The 20,415-nt window shown below is 44.4% G+C and overlaps 2 protein-coding genes across 3 annotated transcripts in view; one reads left to right on the top strand and one right to left on the bottom strand.

The window, feature by feature from the left end:
• The window catches only part of LOC149358374 (PX domain-containing protein kinase-like protein), a 23,688-nt gene extending 17,113 nt beyond the window's left edge, over positions 1-6,575 (bottom strand). Inside the window, exons 1-6 of one of the 2 annotated variants that reach the window (XM_089570435.1) lie at positions 6,353-6,575; positions 4,958-5,146; positions 4,597-4,693; positions 3,745-3,822; positions 2,660-2,736; positions 1,605-1,679 (exon numbers count right to left, since the gene is read on the bottom strand). In XM_089570435.1, the coding sequence (XP_089426561.1) occupies positions 1,605-1,679; positions 2,660-2,736; positions 3,745-3,822; positions 4,597-4,693; positions 4,958-5,146; positions 6,353-6,466 (630 nt within the window). In that variant the 5' untranslated portion in view covers positions 6,467-6,575. The remainder of the gene's footprint in view (positions 1-1,604; positions 1,680-2,659; positions 2,737-3,744; positions 3,823-4,596; positions 4,694-4,957; positions 5,147-6,352) is intronic. The other variant, XM_089570436.1, reaches the window with a different exon arrangement.
• LOC149358373 (suppressor of tumorigenicity 7 protein homolog) lies at positions 6,541-20,415 on the top strand. The gene is made up of 9 exons (XM_089570437.1): positions 6,541-7,077; positions 7,357-7,439; positions 9,211-9,556; positions 11,762-11,840; positions 13,023-13,077; positions 16,274-16,373; positions 18,055-18,152; positions 18,719-18,833; positions 19,577-20,415. The coding sequence occupies exons 1-9, from the start codon at positions 7,071-7,073 to the stop codon at positions 20,230-20,232; spliced, it is 1,539 nt and encodes a 512-aa protein (XP_089426563.1). The 5' UTR covers positions 6,541-7,070; the 3' UTR covers positions 20,233-20,415.

Here is a 20,415-nt window from a genome sequence, read left to right as displayed (position 1 = left end):
CCAAGTTAACGTGGTTTTACTCTGTTGGGAAACCAGTAAATTATTGATAACTTTATTTTTCAACCACACAAGCAGCTGGAGACTTTTTGTTGAATAAACATATCAGTGCCTTTTACCAATATTTTATGCTATGTTAAAGCTTTTAGCTATGTTTGCATAGAGAAGTAGTTTCAAAAATTACTTGTAGACACATATCCATACAGCACGTCACATTTAATCTTGGATCACATTAAGGTGCAGTTCTGATAATTAGAACTTCTGATAATTCAAACAAAAATCTCTGGTCCCTTGAAGTTCGAATTAATGAGAGCCTACTGTATTTAAAGTAGATAAATAAAAACAACCCCACTTTGCCTCCTCAACATCCAAAGGGAGAATGCTAGTAAGTTATTGCAGTCTATGGTAGTTGCTTGCCATATTTTCCGAAGACGCAAAGAATGCTTTATAAAAATAAGAACGCTGCTTTACATATAAGTGCCAAAGAAACCGGGCAGGCCACAGTGAAAGAAAGATAGACAATCTGAACTTTACTTCTTGTTCGCACAGAGTAAATACCTGCTGCCAACTGATGAACAGAAAGGAAAGTACAAGCCCAAAACATTCAGAGATGTGAGACGGCAGCACATTCTTGGCAGCTGCAGATAGGAATGACAATTCTATTCCTGATAAGAAGAGCTGAAGGCTGGGAGATCTTTGTGCAACCACTCCCTCCATGTCATTATCGGCATAAAAATTGCCACTACTGTCTGCAATTACTGAGAATGTGCTAAAGTGCCAGTATCTTTGAATGTTTTGTGCTATTAATTTTCCTCGTGATTACTGTTTGTCAATGGGAACAAAAATAATCTTTGATCTCATTGTGTCTTTTCTGGCTTTAGTGCTCTCATGTGAGGAAATCCAAAACCAAATGGCCCAACATTATGCTTTTACCAACCAAAATGATAAGACACAAGTTGCAGCCAATTCACTAAGTGCCAAGCTATTGACAACAATTCGACGAACTGAAATAAGAGTACCTTTCATGATTAAAGCGCTTTTCTTCTCTGGTGTCTAGCAAATGCCTGCTAAAGAAAGCATGATCTCAGTCTGATTTTGCATGAGAGTTTGGTTTATGGTTTTTGGGGCTTAACGTCCCAAAGCAACTCGGGCTGTGAGAGACGCCGTAGTGAAGGGCTCCAAAAATTTAGACCCCCTGGGGTTCTTTAACGTGCACTGACGTCGCACAGTACACGGACCTCTAGAATTTCGCTTCCAGTGAAATTCGGCCACCACGGCCGAGATTGAACCCACATCTTTCTAGTCAGCAACCGAGCACTATAATCACTAAGCCATTGCTCAATCTGATTTTGATCTGATTATGAGGGACGCTGTAGTGAATGGCTCCGAAAATTTCGACCACTTGGGGTTCTTAAACGTACACTGACAATGCACAGTAAATGGGCCTCTAGAGTTTAGCCTCCATCGAAATTCAACCACTGCGGCCGGGATCAAACCCGCGTCTTAAGTCAGCAGCCGAGCCCTGTAACCACTGGGCCACCACGACGGCTAACGAGATTTTACTGTACCAAGTTAGCAGCAGTGTGTCACAAGGACTGTATGCAGACCTGTATGGAAGTGAGCAGCTTGAGAGCAACCTGCAAGTCCCTGGCACTGAGGTAGAAGTCGGGGCCCAACGGAACCTGCGCACGCCAGGCAATCCACAGTGACAGCATACTCCATACCGCCATCCATCACCGGGAGAAATACAATAAAACACTGCAGTGCAAGAAAATGTTAACAATATGCCATGACCCAGTGAAGCTTTTTTTATTTTCCTACTTTGTTAGCTGCTGCCAAGTGCAAAAAATACATTGGTAGTGGCATTTCAGAAAGCAGAGCAGAAATGAGACTCAATTGAGTCATAACGAGCACCATGCAAGTTTCAACTACAGTGTATTCAGCACTGCACTGAAGCACAGAACACATCAATACCAGATTCCACACTGGGTGACAGCACAACAAACAATCGAGAGGAATGATCTGTCCGCCTTGCTGGAACTATTGATTATGGAAGCATTGTATGACTAGCCTACCATGTGATAAGCGCATACATGGGGCCACCATGCTAAAGAGAGGTTATTTCCCGCCCATCAGAGCTGCTTTATCGAAGAGTCATGCACTTTGCAGCTTCCACCTTGATACAAAAATAACAATATATACACCATCACTTCGACCGCGCAATGTATGGATATCATTTACAATGGTGCTCCCCATCTGCACCTTGTCAATATTGGTGCCACCGCTTTGCAACAGCAAGATTACAGGTGGCTAGCTAGGCAATACAGTGAATCCTGACCACACAACTGCCTTCTATGCCGCTTTTCTCTCTGTTCTCGGCAACCAATGCAACACCAACTATTCAAGTGAGAACCACAATACCACCATAGGTGAAGCAGCGCTTTGGTATTGCTGTAAGTGAGTGGCACTGAAGGAGAGTGCGAAAAGATGCCAAGGAAGCAAAAAGGGAACGTAAGCACATTTTATAAGCACATTTTACGGTAGTAGTTCCCTGTAGCCCCTCCTTCTCTGATGCTATGGAGAACAAAAGAATGGACTAAACTGAACTGAACAGCGTCAATTTGGATGGTCCAGAACATTGTATAGACGGCAAGCAGCTTACCCACATCAGCAGCCGAGGCTTGTCCTTAAGGTCACCCTTGTGACGTACCATAAAGTACTGCTTCCGAAACCGCCACCCTGAATATGAAGACAAGGCAGGTCACACTCATTAACGACCAACAAGCAACATCTATTCAAAGTGGTAAAAACACCGAATATTATTTGTGTGTTCTTTTTTTGTATTGATGTGCCAGACAGTAGTAAATTACTACATGGAATTCACCTTTGCCTCGTAAATAATTAATAATTTAACTGCTTCTTTCGTGATATTTCAGTTTTGCTTTCAACACCCGAACTGTGGCTATGATGTCAAATTTGACTGCAGGTCGCATTAGTCGTTACAGAACTGTGAGATTACAGCTACCTCGTCATTCATTGTCATTCTGGTTCTTGGGGCAGACTGCTATAAGAGTTGCACTGAATAAAACATCGAAGCAACGTATTTGTAGCATGTTATCTGGCGGTTTATCAAAAAATCCAATTTTAGGAGGTTTTTAGAAAGCCTGGGATTGGGGAAGGACCAGACGTTGTGGAAGCCAGCCCAAAGTCGTAAAAGGGCTTTGCAGGGCAGAACTTGTGACAGAAATCACTGGGTGGGTGAGGGGAAGGAGCAGGTGGAGGTGGGGGAGAGGAACGCCAGCAAAGTAATCAATGGTGCTTGTTCCACAGCTTCCTTTTTAAAAATTTTTTTACTTGCAAATGTACAAACCACTGTTTATCACTTGTTTGGCAGCGTGTGGTTGTGAATCAAGAACACTGCGACACTAATAAGACTGCGTGAAGTCAGTGCACAGACCTTCATACTGAGGAAAGAGAAAAACATGAAATGTGTGAAGCGAATAGGCACAACTTGTGCAAGGAAAACACTGTGGCATTTTAATGTGCCAGAAAAAAATATATAAACATCAAAGTGCATATGCACACCCTTCAATCCAATTTTATTTCTTTTACTCCATATTTAAAGCAATCCTTTTTTTCATTTAGGGGAGACAGGCATTAAAACGCAAGGTCGTTAAAGCTAATGAAAGGGGGCCTGCACCCAGATAGCTTCAACAATGTTTACAGTTTATAGCATGACCTACTCACCGATGTCCGGCAAAGGGTCCACAACTTCCCAGTGATCTTCCGACCTAAACAGCATTGACACGTGCTGCAGGGCTGCCTCTGAAAGAGTTGAAGAGAAAATGCAAGGTAAACACCATGTAAATGATATGCCTGTAAGCTTCTATTTTTGGGTATTGCAATGAAAAAAAAAAAGCACTCTGTAGATGAAACAACAACCAGAGTGTTAAAATTCATGTTCACTCTACAGCTATCCAGCTGTTAGACATACTATTGAGTGCCTCCAAATGCACAATACTGAAGTGCACGAAGCAAGCCAGCTTAACGGCACATTATGTTCATGGGACACTATATGGCACTATTCTGCCATGCACTAGAGCTTTAATTTGTTTACAGAACGAAAAAATAGAGAAAACCTCTTGTAGCATCACTGCAGCCAATGTAAATGATGCGTCTGATGAAACAGTGCATTGCATGCCATTTTCATAACGTTCCTTCAGGTACATTGGATCAGCCATTGACCCACGCCATCCTATGACAATAAATAATGTACGAAAGATACCTGTGGGGGGCTTCACAATGACACCAAGAATGACGTCACCAGTAGCACTGAGGGCACAGGAAATGTACACAGCCTTAGTCAAGGCAGTTTAAAAGAAGCGCCTAAATGTGCATGAAATAAACTTAGCTTAGTGCAATGACCCCGAAATCTAGTTTAATTGCCTTCATTGTTCCCAAAAAGTTAACAGCATGAAATTGCTAAAATGCCCCATGCACAACAATCCGTCATATCTGAGACTCGCTGAGATTCGACGTTGCAGCAACAAGTTCATTTATCAGCAAAATTATAAACCAGAATTTGGGACAGATACGCACCAGAGAAGTTTTGGCTGTAGTTAGTTGGGTCTAGGAAGCGCTTGACATGTAGACATTGTGACAATAGGGGCTCAGAAAGCACCTGGTCCAAGTATTCCTGTGAATACATAAGAAAAAAATTAGTGCCAACATAAAAAAAACAACAACCAGTGTGTGAAAAGTTATGCTGTAAATTTAGAATTTTCAGGCTTCCCTAGACTACAGAGTTGATGTTGAAGACAGATAGCAATTTCAGTTACAACTGTTTCCAGTTCTGCATCAACGAAGTTTAAAAAGTCAGTTTCTTTGTGTTTAAGGCAACACAATCACCACAGCTATTAGCATACGCAGAATCAACGGTACACAGTGTTACAGAGCCTACCTGTAGTTTCTGCTGTCTCTCAGCGATAAATTCTCGGCTCATCTTATTGAAGAGTTTCTTTGGTGGCAGATGTAACTCCAGGCCTGAGACCTGGAGTTGTGTGTGGAGGGCATCGAAATCGCTGTAACGCCTTTGCACCGTCCAGGTTGTCTCGGGCAGGAACCCGCGTTGCACCCGCAGGTTGTAACACTGGGAGTAAATGCATCAAGATCAGGCAAGTATACGCATCTGCAGCACGAACACAAAACAGGAAGGAGGAGACTATAGTCCAGTTCTGCATCAACGAAGTTTAAAAAGTCAGTTTCTTTGTGTTTAAGGCAACACAATCACCACAGCTATTAGCATACGCAGAATCAACGGTACACAGTGTTACAGAGCCTACCTGTAGTTTCTGCTGTCTCTCAGCGATAAATTCTCGGCTCATCTTATTGAAGAGCGCTCAGTACTATCTTCTCCTTCCTGTTTTGTGTTTGTGCTGCTGATACGTATGGATCACAACCAACTAGCCCGGCAGATGGTGTTATTCAGGCAAGCAGTACGGGAGCTAGTTGGCAGTTTATTGTGCGCAAAACAAAACACAAAGACAAATTTATGCATGTCTTCGTGTTTCAGTAATCAGGCCGGCGTGGTATGATTTCAGAAGCTTTTAGAGGACACATGTTGAGATAGTTGTGACTTGTCATCATTCTTGTTGAGCAATGTGTAGCATATAGTGCCTAGGTATGTTTCATAAACAAGTACACCTTCCAAGATCGACTGAAAAGCGAAAGAAACATTCATATGACGCAATATTAGCAGCTGCAGGCAACTGCCGTCTCAAAACGAGCCACGACAAGTCAACCGCCCCCCCCGCACACTACCAAAAGACTACAAGTACATGTATTTCATGCCTTGGTTAACATTTTGTTCCGACGAAACTATGCTGCAGGAACGAAATACTCTGCAGATCTTCTACTAAAGTGAAGTTTAAAAAGCCGAAAAGAGGTACTTTATTTCACATGGCTGACATACGGATCACACTGCGTGAACTGCGCCAAGTTCAGGTGCAAGTTCAGTGGGTAGATGATATCGGATTCCTGTTGCTGACCGCATCTAACTTTAACGAGTCGCACATGCCGTCCTTATCAGCATCAGTAACACGCGTGGAAGTATCGCAAACTTTCTAGACAGCACATCCTTAACGTGCAACAGGGTAAACCAAACCTCGGGCCGCGCCTTAACCGAAAAAAAAAGAACGTCTACAACGTGACCCATGAAAGTGAAAGGCCGATCGGACGGTGCTGGAGGCGTATCCCGGCTAAACTGCTGTTTGGGGGAGGTGTAGAAGGCGACATTAGCGAAGACATCACGGGGACATACGCGGAAAGTTTTCCAGCGAGCAAAGATAATACTTACGGTGTGGCCTTGGACATTCTCGAACGATTCAATAACACACGAAAGTGGCAGCGTGTCATCGAGCAAAACTTTCGTGCTGCGCCTCTCTTCAAACATCGCCATAGCCAGAGGCATTCATGTTGCTAGCGGCGACAACCCATCGGCTGCTGCTGCTGTGGCACAAGCAGCGGAGGGAAGATTCGATTCACGTTGCGAGAATCGGTGCGATACGGGGGCGCTCACTTCCTACCGGGGGTTGGGGATATCGGTGGCGCCAGCGGCGGCGCCTCAAGACTGAAAGTAAAGCTTCTTGTCCATGCAGAGCTAGCAGACGTGTTTTTCACTTTTCATTTGTGTTTTGTGTGTGCGCTAATTTTTGCAGCATTGCAGCGGATGCTACGCGGTTGTCGTTGCCTCGCGGTGGTTGCAGTGGACGTTTGCACGCTGTGAACACTGCCCTTTCGCCGCTGCCGCGTTAATTTGATGGCTTCTCGGGCAACCCAGCGACCGGCGTTGTCTTGGGTGCGCGCGTAAAGAAAAGGACGGCTTGTTTGCGCCTCGGTCATGCCGATCTGTTTGCCGCGCTACCGCCGGGTAAACCCTATGTCCGCGTTGTAATGCTCCACTGAAAGCACAGTCACGCTTTGAGTTCGTTATAGTTCGACGGTCGCCAAGCTTTCTCGATTCGTGGAAGGTGTCTGACTTTTCGGAGTCAGAGCGCCAGAACCCCGCTGTCTTCATGATGGGTGAGTCTCAGAAGGGATATGATGTTTCCACAGTACTTTAGTAAAGTGAGCTGCAATGTTTCGCTTAGTTTGGGTTTGTACGCATTTCAAAAAGCACGACTTGACTAGCTTTGAGCTCGCTTGCGCGTCTCTGCGAGCGCGCTCCTACGCACAGCTGTTGACCGACGCCACTCCTGCCCGCTCGGGTCAGGTCTGGCGAAATTGGCTCCGTGAATGCGCGGAGCTTACCGCCTTTCCCGCCCGCTCTCCTCATTGCGTACTGTTTTGCTGTACTTTCAGCCTCCGTGTTTCTGAACACTCTCACGCCGAAGTTCTACGTCGCTCTGACGGGCACTTCGTCGCTGATCTCTGGTTTGATACTGGTAAGTTGAAGGATGCATGCGCATCTCACCACGTAGCGTGACAGATGTTTTGATTCGCGCGCCGGTGCTTTTGGTGCCGAGGTACGGTATCGGCCCTCGCTGTTAGTGAACGTAAATGCTTTACATTGCAGGTTTAAAATTTGTGCACTTTTTGCGTGACCTGCTTTTCTTGCCATAATTGTGCATATCTATGTTCGGTCGTCCTTTGCTTGCGCTCGTCTTATCGCGTTTGCAGTGCGGTGTTCTGAGCTATTGCTCACGCTGTTTCTGAATTAGCCGTAGGCTGCGGCTTGCACTTGACTTAAATGTCTTTCACGGTTGCTGTTGGCATTCATAATGTTCTGACAAGCAAGCATAGTGCTGTGTCCAGCTTTTGTGCGACTCATAGTTAACAGTGGATAAATATAAATTGAAAACTGGAGCGCAAACCAAAATAACAAACACACACCTGCCTGTGGGTGTGAAGAATAAGGTTTGTTAAGGCGTACTGAAAGTGGGATCCTGGGCCATCCAAATGCTAAGAAGTAAAGTGCAGTAAAAATAATTCCTTTTAAGTGTATAATTTGCAGTAAGCAAGTGATAGTGTGCAAAAAAAAAAAAAACAAGAAAACTCAGAGTAGCGGTATAGCTTTACATGTAGTTGTCATCCTTAAAAGGCACCATGTCTTTTTATGGCCCAGCCAGTGCTGGAATCTTGGCTGTAGTGCAGACAAGCTGAGGAGACTCTGACTTCTGTGCCAGAGTTGGAAGAGTGACCAGGAAAGATATTCACATTGGGAGGATTGGAATGAAGTATTTGTTATGTACGGATAAAATGACATACGATTTCAATTGGTGCCGTTTCTCATAACTTGTGAAGGTGAAAGCAACTGTTTGTTGATGCAAACCTTGCTTGTCTTCAGTACTAACTTTCACGCTATGTTTGATGTATATATAATAGACTCGCTTAATTCAAGCTGCCAGTTTATTTGAACTGCCACTTTGGACCCATCAGCATAAGGTGTATTAAAAAATTTTCGGTCTTCTTCGAGGTCTAGTTGCCGAGAGTCCACTGCAGTTATTAGGTCACTTATAGTCTAACAGGAAAGAAGTAAAGAAAGTGCATGCGACATTACTTTGGTTTGACTTCACAGTGGGTTCTTGCCTCAGAAACGTGCTCATGAAACGTGCTAAAGGAAAAACAGGTTTCTATACAAACGATAAATTTCCTGTTCTTTGGGGCACTTGATTCAGTCACTGCCCAGCTCATAAAGGACGTGGTACTCACCATTGAATAAATATATAGTGACACAGTGAAGTGAGCATTTAAAAGACAAGATAAGAGCAACTCTGTTGGCCCTAGAACAAGTGAAAAAAATGATGACGTTTATAGTGCTTGAAGCATAAATTCTATTTTATAGTATTTCATGTACTATTATTGGTATGTGGCAGTAGTTGTAAAGGAACATGAGAACAGAATGAGAAAAATTGATACAGGCCTTCTGAATAAGCAAGAAGGTAAGAAAAACATGTCGCCATTCCAGACATTGCTTGCCCTTTAGAGCTGGAATGCCCACTTATTGGCACAAGACAAAAGTTCTAATTTTGTCACGTAAATTTTGTCTTGTTGTATGTACTTTTTTACACATTCAAGAGGTGCGTGTTTTCATTTTGTTTATCTTCAACAGAAATTAGCTTTCAAGTTCTGCTCAGTCTTGCTTCATTTCCTTTTTGTTTGTCACATCTTTTTTTTGGGCTGCTTTTCCTTATGCATTTCTCCCTTCACCTGCAGATATTCGAGTGGTGGTACTTCCGCAAGTATGGGACATCGTTCATCGAGCAGGTTTCCCTGAACCACCTCTCCCCCTGGCTGGGCGGTGGTGCTGAAGAGGTTGAGGGAAATGGCGACCGCGGAGGGCCCCCTGATCGGGGACCGTCTTCTACGCCCACACCATCGTCAGCTGGCGAGTGCAAGGTGTGGCGTAACCCGCTGTCGCTGCTGCGAGGAGCCGAGTACTCGCGCTTTCTGGCTGCCACCCGCCGTGAGCCGCTGACCTTTTACGACATGAATCTGTCTGCGCAAGACCATCAGACGCTATTTGCCTGCGAAGCAGATGCAGGACACCCCGATTGTGAAGGTGAGACTTGGCTTCTAGCTCGCTTAAGAGTGATGGCATGTGAGGCTGGTTGGGGGATGCTGATAGAAGTTGTGACAAGCAAAGCTTTGCTTGTGCTCTCTTCTTCCTCTTATACTGTTGTGCTGTTTTGTGCTGCTCTGTGCTGTTTTGTGCGAACATTTCATGGCATTCATTTCTCTATAGAGTTCTTTCAGGTGGCTTCATTCATGAGTACCATTTATGCAACCAGCATGTGGAACTTGTTTGTTTTTTCACTCAATTAATCAATCTGACATTTGTCTCACTCACGGGCTCTACAGGTGTTATGTATACGAGGCAGGTACACAGGGTGTATATACCACTCAGAAGCATTGGTTATACTATGACTAAGGACGGTAGTTTTTCATGGTTGTGTGAAAATTTGTGGATTTTAACCTTTTTTGCGGAATTGCGGGTTAGCAGCCACATTCTCTTCCTTTTTGGTGATGTTATGTTTGTGGACATTAGTAGAAGTAATAGAATGATGGAAATTTGATTGTTTGAATTGTCTGAATTCTCCTGAAAGGTAGAACCTGGTATTGAACAAAGTTCTGCCAATGCCTCGGCATACTTGCGCTTCCCCATCTGCTCAAGCAATGCTAGTGCATCAAGTGGTTTGTATGGGAAGACTCATGGTACTAATGCCTGTCGAAAGCAGTGTTACCATATTTGCATGAATATAACATGAGTTGTTTCCTTGAATCATCTGCTTCAGAAAACACCTTGCTTTATACTTGGAACCAAGGTATGAATATCATGCGAATTTCATTTCACTGTCCTTCGAGACACCCACAAGAAGCTCAGTTACCATGCTCGTGAGTGAAAGATTTGCTACAAATGCAGAAAGAAGGCGGCGTGGGTCATTGAGAAAGGGAGGCAGTGAAAGAGCTGTGAGGAGTAGGGAAAGGAAAAAAATTATTAGATCTAAGCTTAACGACTTGACATGTTAATCAGGGAAAGCTGATTGGTATTACCGGCTGAGAAGTCTGGAGTGGCAGGCGACTGACTGGTTGACTGACTGGTTGGACGTCTCACAGGCCTGTTTTGGCATCTAAACGCTCACGTGCGTACTTAGCCTCCATCCGCTTGTGGTCATTGGTTTGATCACATTCCCGGCACACTTCACGGACTCCAGGGCCCGCTTGCATAGGCGAATAGTCTAGTTCCCACTGTTTTACATTATTTTTTTTGCCCAATCTAATATATGTTGTCATTCGCAGTATAAACCCTCAGTTGGTTTTCAGGAAAGGAAAGGCGCTTGACTGGGCTCGTTAGGTCAGCGGACACTTCAGTTGCGCTTTGAGGTATGTGGGGGTGGTGCCCACTTAACGCATTACATGGCTGCCGTTGTACCTCTTAAATTGGTTCTACTAAATGGCTTGTACAAAGCTGTTGCAGCTTTCGCTGTCAAAAGAGCAAAGGTGCGCAGGATTGCGCAGCACAAAACACGAAGCAGTGAGGCAAGAAGCGTCGGCATAGCGGCCGCTGCTGCTTTGGAGGCTTTTCGCAGATTATTGCGAATTTTTGTTCTCAATTTGCAGAATTCTAAATAATGTGCCGAAAGAAAATTAGGGGCCTTAGCCATGACATACTACATAGCTTACAAAACGGAGGCAAATAGCATGCCGATGCGTGTAATCAAGTGCAGTAGAATTTTACAAAGGTCAGCAAGGGACAAGATCATTGTGCGTGGAAATCGAAATTTATTCACAGGCAATTTGCTTATGAGCTTCATGAACATGTACAGCATTATTTGGAAGATGACTATTCTTTGTTTCACTGGTGAGCGGCATGGCTAAGAAAGCATTTGGTGAAAAACTCATTTGAAGCCAGGATGACTGTGGAAAGTGCTGAAAACTCGGAAATGTTTGAGAAAAATGGGATAGTTGAATGCTCCCACTGCATGGTGAAGGACTCTTTGTTCTGCTGCTGCGGCCGTTTGGCAAGTTACTAAATGTTAGCATTTCCTGTGGCTTGGCACTTTGCACTGTCTTCCTTTTTTTTTTTTTTTACCCTGCGGCCACTACTGTGCTTGCTCCAAGACCGCTGTGAGGTGGTGAGGAGCTCAGGATTCTTGCTTGCTTAGTGGTACAGTAGGGTTGTCTACTTGGTTGTGCTTAAAAACATGTTGAAGGAGAATCAAGTTAGGGGGCCTAAAAAATCCCTGGTTTGCCCTTTTTTCTGCAGTGATGCAGATGGCCTGGCGAGAGAGGGACCCCAAGACACGCATCCAGCATGCTCACACGGCTCTCGAGAAGAACCCAGAGTTAGTACTGCTCCTTACATTTCTACCAGCTCTGTGCACTTTTTTTTTTTTGTTGCCCAAAGAAGCGCGTGCACCCTGGTCCAGATAATGCTTTACTGGTTTTGCTCTGGATTTGTGGGCATATTTGTCTTCAATTTTTCCCATGAAATGTTGATTTTTATTTATTTTCGAACGTTTAGCGAGGCTAATACTGGAAAGATATTTCTGGCTCTGGAAACTTTTCTGGAGCTTGGGACTGAATTGCGTGGTGCACAGAACTGCACAAAGTGGTGAAAGCTGCTTCATTGATCTTGCAGTAATCTAAATCTGCATTGTAATTGGTGCTTCTGAGTTGTGCTGATGAACTTGAATATTTTTGGTTGCCGTGTAACTTTTGAATTACAAGCAGCACTTTTCAGGTCATGCCAACTTGCTGCCTCCTCATAAAAAGTAATTGCTGGAAGAAGTGCCTTTGGAAGTGTAGTCATGTTTGACATGGATGTTTGACGAACACTTGAAAAAGCAGAACTGAGAAACATATCCAACTCTATGTAGCCATGGCAAGCTGGGGCCAGGTGTCGTCTGGCAACAGATTAATTTATGTCCCCCTGTATCATCAAATCCAGTCAAACCTCTTTGCTTCTTTGCATGACCTCTGACGCTGTCTCTGTTGTTGGGGAGGAAGCGTAGAATGTTCAATGATAAGAGTACAACAACAGTGCGTATATGATGTCACAAGGAGCTCGCAATCGGCTATAAGGAAAAAAGCAAGTTTGCAGATCCCAAAATTGTGTTCTTTGTGTGACTCTCGTTGGAATGGATCGCAGCTGTCTTGGGTCGTACACTGTTCTGTTCAGTATTTTTCGAACAAAAGGCTATGGGCATCTGGAGTTCGAATTAATACATGTTGACTCCATGTAAAGCTCCAAGTACCTGCCCTTTATATGTGCCTCATTTTTATGTGCTGTTAATCTGTGTTTCTCACTTAATGTTTGTTTTCTTGGTGTCCTGTGGCTGAGTGTTTGAAGGTGTTTTAAATGCAAGCGATTGATTAGAAAGACTAACATTAGGCGAAGATTCGGTTTCAGATTATCGAAAGTGCTAAAAGCTCTTGTCTCAGCCGTGTTTTTCAACAATGCTGTGCTGTCCATCACGGAGAGCCATGTTTGCCGGAAAAAAAACAAACTCACTTTTCTTGCCCAGGTGTGTGACGGCTTACATCTTGCTGGCTGAAGAAGAGGCACCAAACGTTCTAGAGGTGTGTGCCTTGCCTTTTTGTTTTTAGTCAAGCCCACTTATAACAATACTGGTTATAACAATATATCGGATATAACAATGGTCAGTCATGGCACCATCAGCTTTACCATGTGTTCTATGGTAAAATAAGCTGCTTATAGCAATGCTGTCAAGGCACAGTGTTGGTTATAACAATTAAATCGGGTAATTGAGTGTCAACCACTACAGAAAAAAAAAAGGAAATGCTACAACCACACCAGCAAAACCATGCTTACAACACAAAAGCGCGCATGTGTGGGGCCGACCAATAGGCTAGGCTGGCGCAGCAACGCCACGAAAGCAAAAGAGGCAGGCGTCATTGCGTCAGGAGAGCTGCTGCATTGCTGCATTGGCTACGGACGCCATGCGTACCCCCAATCAGTCGGTGCAGTGCGCGTGCATGCAGCCAGCGCTGTTTTTCTCTTGTCAGCTGTCACCGCACCCTTAGTTCTGCATGCTTCTTGAATTTCCCATAAGAATAGCTTGATTCCTGTGACGTGGAGGTGCGCAAAGCTCCCGGTGGCGCAGTGATGGCGGTGCTTTGGTCATCGGTGAACGGTGAACATTGTTCCGGTTCCCTGAAGTTCGATTTAACGAGCTTTTACAGGCATTAGAACAATCAAACCCCTCCGGGTATTTACTGTCAATAAATGCTCTGAAGTTTGTCATCTTTTCTTTTTTTCGTCACAACCCTGTTATAACAATTATTGGTTATAACAATGGTATTTCCATGGCACTTGAATATTGTTATAAGTGGGCTTAACTGTATTTAAAACACGAGTGGCAGTTACCGGACTCGTCAGCCTGGGGTGTGACATACAGCACCTTTGATGAGGCCTTGTGGCGATTCTTTTCTTCACTGCTGGTTATTTCTCTCCAAAAGTTTTTCAAGAGCTCCTAGACTTCTTGCCCTCACTGGGGGCCAATAGGTGGCAATAATTTCTTGAACACCTATAAATTTTTGAACCAGCTAATACATCATTTTCACCGGAACAGCGCGCACTAAGACACGGACACGAAGGGAGACAAGACACACACGAGCGCTGACTTTCAACTGGTGTTTATCGTTTGGAACGAGGCATATATACACAGTTCCAACAACACAAGGAAAACAACCATCCATTCATAGATTCATAGTCAATTCATGCATGTCACACTGAACAAGGACGATAACAACGTTATCATTCTCCCTTCACTAAAAATGCCAATTCTTTTGAACTGATCGATAAAGAGGGGCTACTGACGCATGCGTCTTTAGACCAGGCGATGTGCGCTTCTTCGATTATTTCGCGTGTTAATTGGTCACTGTGTTTACTTAAAATTCGTGTGCTAGTGAAGTCAGGGTGGCAAGTTTTGTTTTCACAGTCTCTACAATGGATCCCGAGATGCCCTTTTACTGTGTTATGCACGTTATTATTGTGCTCCTTCAGGCGTTCATTGAGGCATCTCCCCGTCTGACCCACATACAGCTTGCCGCATGACAAGGGAATGGCATACACTACACCTTCTTCACATGACACGAATCGATTTTCATGCTTGATGTCGCAATCTCTGGGAACGAAATCAGTGTTAACCATTTTGCACATCTTCCCAAGCTTATCTGGAGCTGAAAATATAACCTTAACTCATGCTCTATTCGCTATCTTTTTTAGTCTGTGGGAGAAATGATGAATGTAAGGCACAACAGTAATTCCGGTGAAAATGAGTTACCAACTTTCCCAAGCATCTGTTTTAACTAATACATCAGCCAGGCTTAATAACTCTAAGTACATTTGTTAATGTGTTCATTAAACAAAGTTTTGCTACCTTTTTTTTTTCCCGAGATCTTTTAGAGACTGGAGCTTCTTACCTGAAACCTCAGTTTCAATTTGAAGCCGTGATGAATTTTATTGTTTGTTTTCCCGACGATGTGTGTGGGTTGTATGTTAACTCTGCTTTGATCTATGTCCTTGATTGCTATGTATCAAACTATGTATGATGCTATGTATGATGTGTATCAAACGAGCGTGCTATATTGTAACCTCTTTTTAAAGCTTCCCTCTCCTTTATGGTAATGCCCCAGGTGCAACATACGAGGGGGTACCCAAAAGAAACCAGACTTATTTTTGTTTGAACTTATTTGTTCACATCTTGAGCACAGACCTTCAATCTCCTTCAAAGTATTCCCCACTTGCAATGATACGCTTGTCGAATCTTTCATTCCATTTTTCAAAACATTGTTTAAATTCATCTTTTGTGGTGCTTGACAGTGCCTCCGTCGTTTTCTTCTTCACCTCAGCAACATCAGCGAAACGCTTTCCGTTCACCTATTTTTTTCATTCTAGGAAACAAAGATAGTAGCACGGGGCAAGGTCGGGAGAGTATGAGGGTTGAGGAATAGGGGTCATGCCATTTTTGGTCCAAAATTGTCGTAGAGACAGGGCTGTGTGAGCAGGGGCATTGCCATGATGGAAAAACCATTCACCCGACCGCCACAAATCTGGCCGCTTCCACCGCACACTGTTGCCCAATCTTTTCAAAACATCCAAGTAGAAAGCCTAGCTAACTGTCTGACCCTGCGGAACAAATTCTCAATGAACGAATCCTTTCACGTCGAAAAAACAAATCAGCATTGTTTTGAGGTTTGGTTTCACCTGACGAGCTTTCTTGAGGCGAGATGAATTTGAAGTTTTCCATTGGCATGATTGTTGCTTTGATTCAGGATTCGATTCAGGAACACTTGCGTTGTCCCCATAGCGTCGTCCTTGTTCGTCTTTCTTAATATTTCAAGGGTTTCGATTCAACTTTTTCCGAGCAAAAATCAGAATTTCCCCGGCGCACGCTGTTCACGAAAATCAGCCATTGCAAAAATGACATTCACACAAAACAGTCGTCACTCTAAAACTCTGCCTAAACTAGTCTGACCTCCTTCAACGACGGCACTCGGCTTACTGACTCTGGAATGTTCGTTCTATGCGCTCCTAGTGGCAAAACGCGGTACCACAGAAGCCTTGCCGACCAAAAAATTTAGTCTGGTTTCTTTTGGGTACCCCCTCGTAGGTACACTTTTTAAATAAATAAATAAATGGGTGACTGAATGATTTGGTAAATAATTCGTGACACTGATGTATAAGAGAGCAACTTCAAATGTTCTTGCCTGTTTGTCACGACCCTGACAAAAATTTTGTGCCCCCCCCCAGGCTGAGAAGTTGTTTCGGCAAGCCCTCAAGTATGCAGAGGCAAATCATCGCAAAAGCCAGCCATTGCAACACCAGGGAGCTCTCCACGAAGCTGTTCACAGTAAGTCTGGGGCTGAATTATGGAACGCTCTCAATCTGAAGACATCTCAAAGCCTCGCTCATATTTGTTGGCCCTGACGATGATCAGAATGTGGACAGGGCCGCCCATTAAAAATGGGGTTTCAAGACCATTTTGAGACTGTCTTCACTTGGCACGGGGTCAGGATCGACCAATAGGAGCGAGGTTTTAAGACAGTCTTCACTTAGCGCGTGGTCTGGGCTGACCAATAGGAGTGGGGTTCTAAGACTGTCTTCAGTGGGTCGACCAGTGACCAGCTTTGTCAGTTTTGTCAGGGCTGACCAGTAGGAGCAGGTTTTGAAACTCTTTTGAGACTGTCTTCACTGGTCTCTGACTTACTGGTTTCGAGGCCAGACCATACCATACCAGTTAGCGTCGCGAGTTTGAACCGAGTGGTGGGGAAAAATGTTCTGTTTAAAATTCTGAACTTCTCGGCAATAAAAATATCTTTTGCTGCTAAGCGAATGTCAGCAGGTCCGAAAAAAAAAAGCCAGATAGTCAAATTTTACTAAAAATTTCAGTTTTGTACGTTTTGTGCAGCTTGTTTGTTTATGAGGTGCCTACTCTTGTCTTCATTGTTACAGTGCAGTAGAGATGCAAAGAAGCAAAATCGGAGGCTGGAAACTTGTGGTTTTGAATCATGCACTCTGCTGCCGCAAGCCGCTAGCCTTGAAGTCATGGACAAAGTTAGTGGCACCTTTGAAAGCGAGACGTCTGCCTAAAGCCATTCTTATCTTAGCTTCTGTGTTGTTCACGCGGTTTATTGGCAAGAAATTTCAGTTTTCATGTGACATGCAGACTGTTTCAGTGCCAGTCAGGTTTTGAATGACATTAGGGAGTTATGCCAGTTTTCGCTCATAGGGTAGTGCATAGGAACTAAACTTAAGTTCATTTAAGTTGTAAATTATCATGCAGTTATCGCTCATTCTGCAGCCAATTCAGTCTGCTTGCCACCTGTGGTAGTATGCTCTGTAGGTAGCATGGGCGCCTAGGTTCCATGTCTCCTGACCTGTTTAGAGAAGGGCAGTGTAGTGCTCTTTTGTAGTGTGCAATTAAAACTGCTTTAATAGTGCTTCACAGCATTCATAGATTCAAGTTGTTTTAGCTCTATAGTAGCATGGAATTGTGTGTGTGGGGAAGGAAGAAAGGAAATTGGAAAAAGCTACTCGGTGGGCCCATGAAAGTTCTTCAGGAGAGTCTGTTCGCTGGCTTTGGTAACGGTGTGCAGGATTTGATATCCTGAAGAGACATCTGAGCTATGAGAGAAACCATAGTGGAGAGTTCCAGTTCAGTTTCAGCTACTTGTTGTTCTTTAACTTGCATTGAAATTGCAGAGTATATACCTAGGCATTGTCGTCTTTCACCTCCAGTGAAATATGGGCACTGCAAACGGAATTTGATTTTGCGACCGTAGGCTGACTGGCTTGTTTAGCAGTGTTAGGTTTGTTCCATGTCCTTAGTGGGAGAGGCATTGTCTAAAATTGAAGGATCAATAACTCAGCTGCATTCTTGGATGCTATTTCAGTTGCTATTTCTTGGATGTGTTCTGATTAAGCCTTGTCGGAACTTTGTGCAATGTACTTGTCATTCAGTAAAAGTGCAAGCTTATTGTGTTCTTAACAACAGTAACCTGCAGATATGATGGTCGGGCATGTCTTTGCAGGAAGGGATTGCAATGTGCTTGTCTATGTGCGTCGAAGACTGGCTATGTGCGCACGAAAGTTGGGGAAAGTTCGTGAGGCTGTCAAGATGATGCGTGATGTGAGTATGGTGCGGTGTTTTCCTTCAACTTTATTTTCTATTGTGACCTGATGAGTGCAAAAATTTAATGAATGTGATTGCGAGCACTTAGGTGTGCTTGCTCTTGGAAAGCTGTGATACATGCGTTATTGGCGGGGCACGGGGGTTGGGGTTCGCATATGAATAATGAAAGGGAGGTCACTTTACATTGCCTTTCCAGACTTTTTTTTTTCCTTTTAAGGTGTATCAAGGACATGGTGTATTCAATGAGAATAACAGTGCAGTGAAATCCCGTTAACCCTGTTATGCCCAGGCATTGAAAACGTCGAATGAAAGCTATGAATTTCGAGGATTTCATCACTGTAAGGGCCCTTCATTGCAGAAGTGTAAAGAACTACGAGATTTATCAAGGGAAAGGTCATTGTAGCGTGTTTAATTTTAGGTCATTTTGACAATTTCTTAGGTTAATAAAACAGCATGCAAATACCCAGTTGCATACAGTAAATAAGGAGCAAAGATTAAGAAACAGTGGCAAAGTGAGCCATGCTTGGACAGTACAAAATGATGCACTATTGTCTCAATTGCAGTTAATGAAAGAATTTCCAAGTATGAACCTCTTCAACATCCATGAGAATCTCATTGAAGCGCTCCTGGAGCTTCAAGCATATGCGGACGTTCAGGCTGTCCTGGCCAAATACGATGGTAAGTTTATGCTTTAATGCTTCAACTAGAGCACACAGTCATAGCACTGGTATACGTAACTTGATGTATTGCAGCCTGTCACAAGTGTTTGTGTTCATCTGTGCCGCACCAGTGCTGTTAGTGTGTACTATTATGAATATCATCATTATTTATCATGTAGGGTGCTCTTGGCATGGTGGGTATTGCCGCCAAGCAGCCAGTGAAGGAATGACTCTGAAATAAACATGCCTCCCTGCCTTTCCTCTTCTTCCTCCTCCTCCTCCTGAAAAAACGCTCTCAAAGGTGGTACAACACATACGGCTTCGTGCGCATTGCATATTATGACGATTTCCATCTTTCATAGGTGACAGGCCCGTGCATTGTACATCCTGCATGCTTTGGTTGAAAGCTGCATCTGCATATGTTAGCTAACTGCATAATGTGATTAGGGGACGGGAGCTTCCCTATGTGACTTGGGGGCCAGGGTATGTAGGTTGGCAGATCCCATGCCCTGCAACCATATGAGAAACGGGGAGGAGGAGTGAATGCAAAGGGAAAGCTTAAAGTGAAAGCTGTGCGTGGAACTACCTACCTCCTGCCACGAGAGCTTTTTCTTGTGTGGAAGCTCCCAGTCTTGCTTCAACATCTGCCTCTGAGCATGACTGAAAAGTATGGGGAAGATGATAAGATATTTGAGGCACGTCGGCAACTCGCGAGATTTCTCGAAACGCTTTTCACAAGCATTTGCATCATGTTCTGCACAGATATCAATCTGCCAAAGTCTGCGAGCATCTGCTACACAGCTGCATTACTCAAGGCACGTGGTGTGGCTGACAAATTCTCGACAGAAGCTGCGGCACGTCGGGGCTTGACCGGTCCCGAGCTGAATGCAGTGGAGGCTGTGCATCGGGCTGTTGAATTTAATCCGCACGTGCCCAAGTACCTCCTGGAAGCCAAGAGCCTCATCCTGCCACCAGAGCACCTGCTCAAGCGTGGCGACTCAGAGGCGCTTGCATATGCTTTCTTCCATCTGCGCCACTGGAAGCGGGTTGAAGGTGCTCTGAATCTGCTGCACTGGTCCTGGGAAGGAACGTTCCGGATGCTGCCGTATCCACTGGAGCGAGGGCAGCTCTTCTATCCGTATCCGGGCTGCACAGAAGCAACAGATCGTGAGCTCCTGCCGCCCTTCCACGAACTCTCCGTTTATCCGAAGAAGGAGCTTCCTTTCTTCATCCTGTTCACAGCAGGACTGTGTTCACTCACGGCCCTGCTGGCCTTGCTCACGCACCAATATCCAGAGCCCGTGGGTTTGGCTGCCCGCACCCTTCTGGCATGGCTGGCATTGCCTCTGGGCTATGTCTTGGACAAGTTGGAAGCACTGCTCCCATCCAGTTTGCTCCAGCAGCTTTCACGAATCTGACTGTCTTCAGTTGCCTCATCTCACCAACATCGGACACCCATTTGTGGTCATTGTAGTTGTGGCTGCCCCCTGCCCCATTATGTGTGTGCGCGTGTGCATGCTGCTTTGCAGCCGAGTGGACACTCTTTCTTCTCCATGGGTCTTCTTGATGCTCGAATTAAAGCAAAATGAAATGCCTAGTCA

This window comes from Amblyomma mixtum, chromosome 2, assembly GCF_055824585.1.
Source record: "Amblyomma mixtum isolate Tamu chromosome 2, ASM5582458v1, whole genome shotgun sequence".
In the NCBI taxonomy this organism is placed as follows: domain Eukaryota; kingdom Metazoa; phylum Arthropoda; class Arachnida; order Ixodida; family Ixodidae; genus Amblyomma; species Amblyomma mixtum.
The sequence above is the reverse complement of the archived record's forward strand: the minus strand, read 5'-3'. Positions and strand labels throughout refer to the sequence as shown.

Excerpts from the sequence above, each read along its gene's own strand:
- LOC149358373 (XM_089570437.1), top strand. Across the intron at positions 9,557-11,761 it reads AGGACACCCCGATTGTGAAG|TGATGCAGATGGCCTGGCGA; the intron begins GTGAGACTTGGC and ends TTTTTTCTGCAG. Across the intron at positions 13,078-16,273 it reads AGGCACCAAACGTTCTAGAG|GCTGAGAAGTTGTTTCGGCA; the intron begins GTGTGTGCCTTG and ends GCCCCCCCCCAG.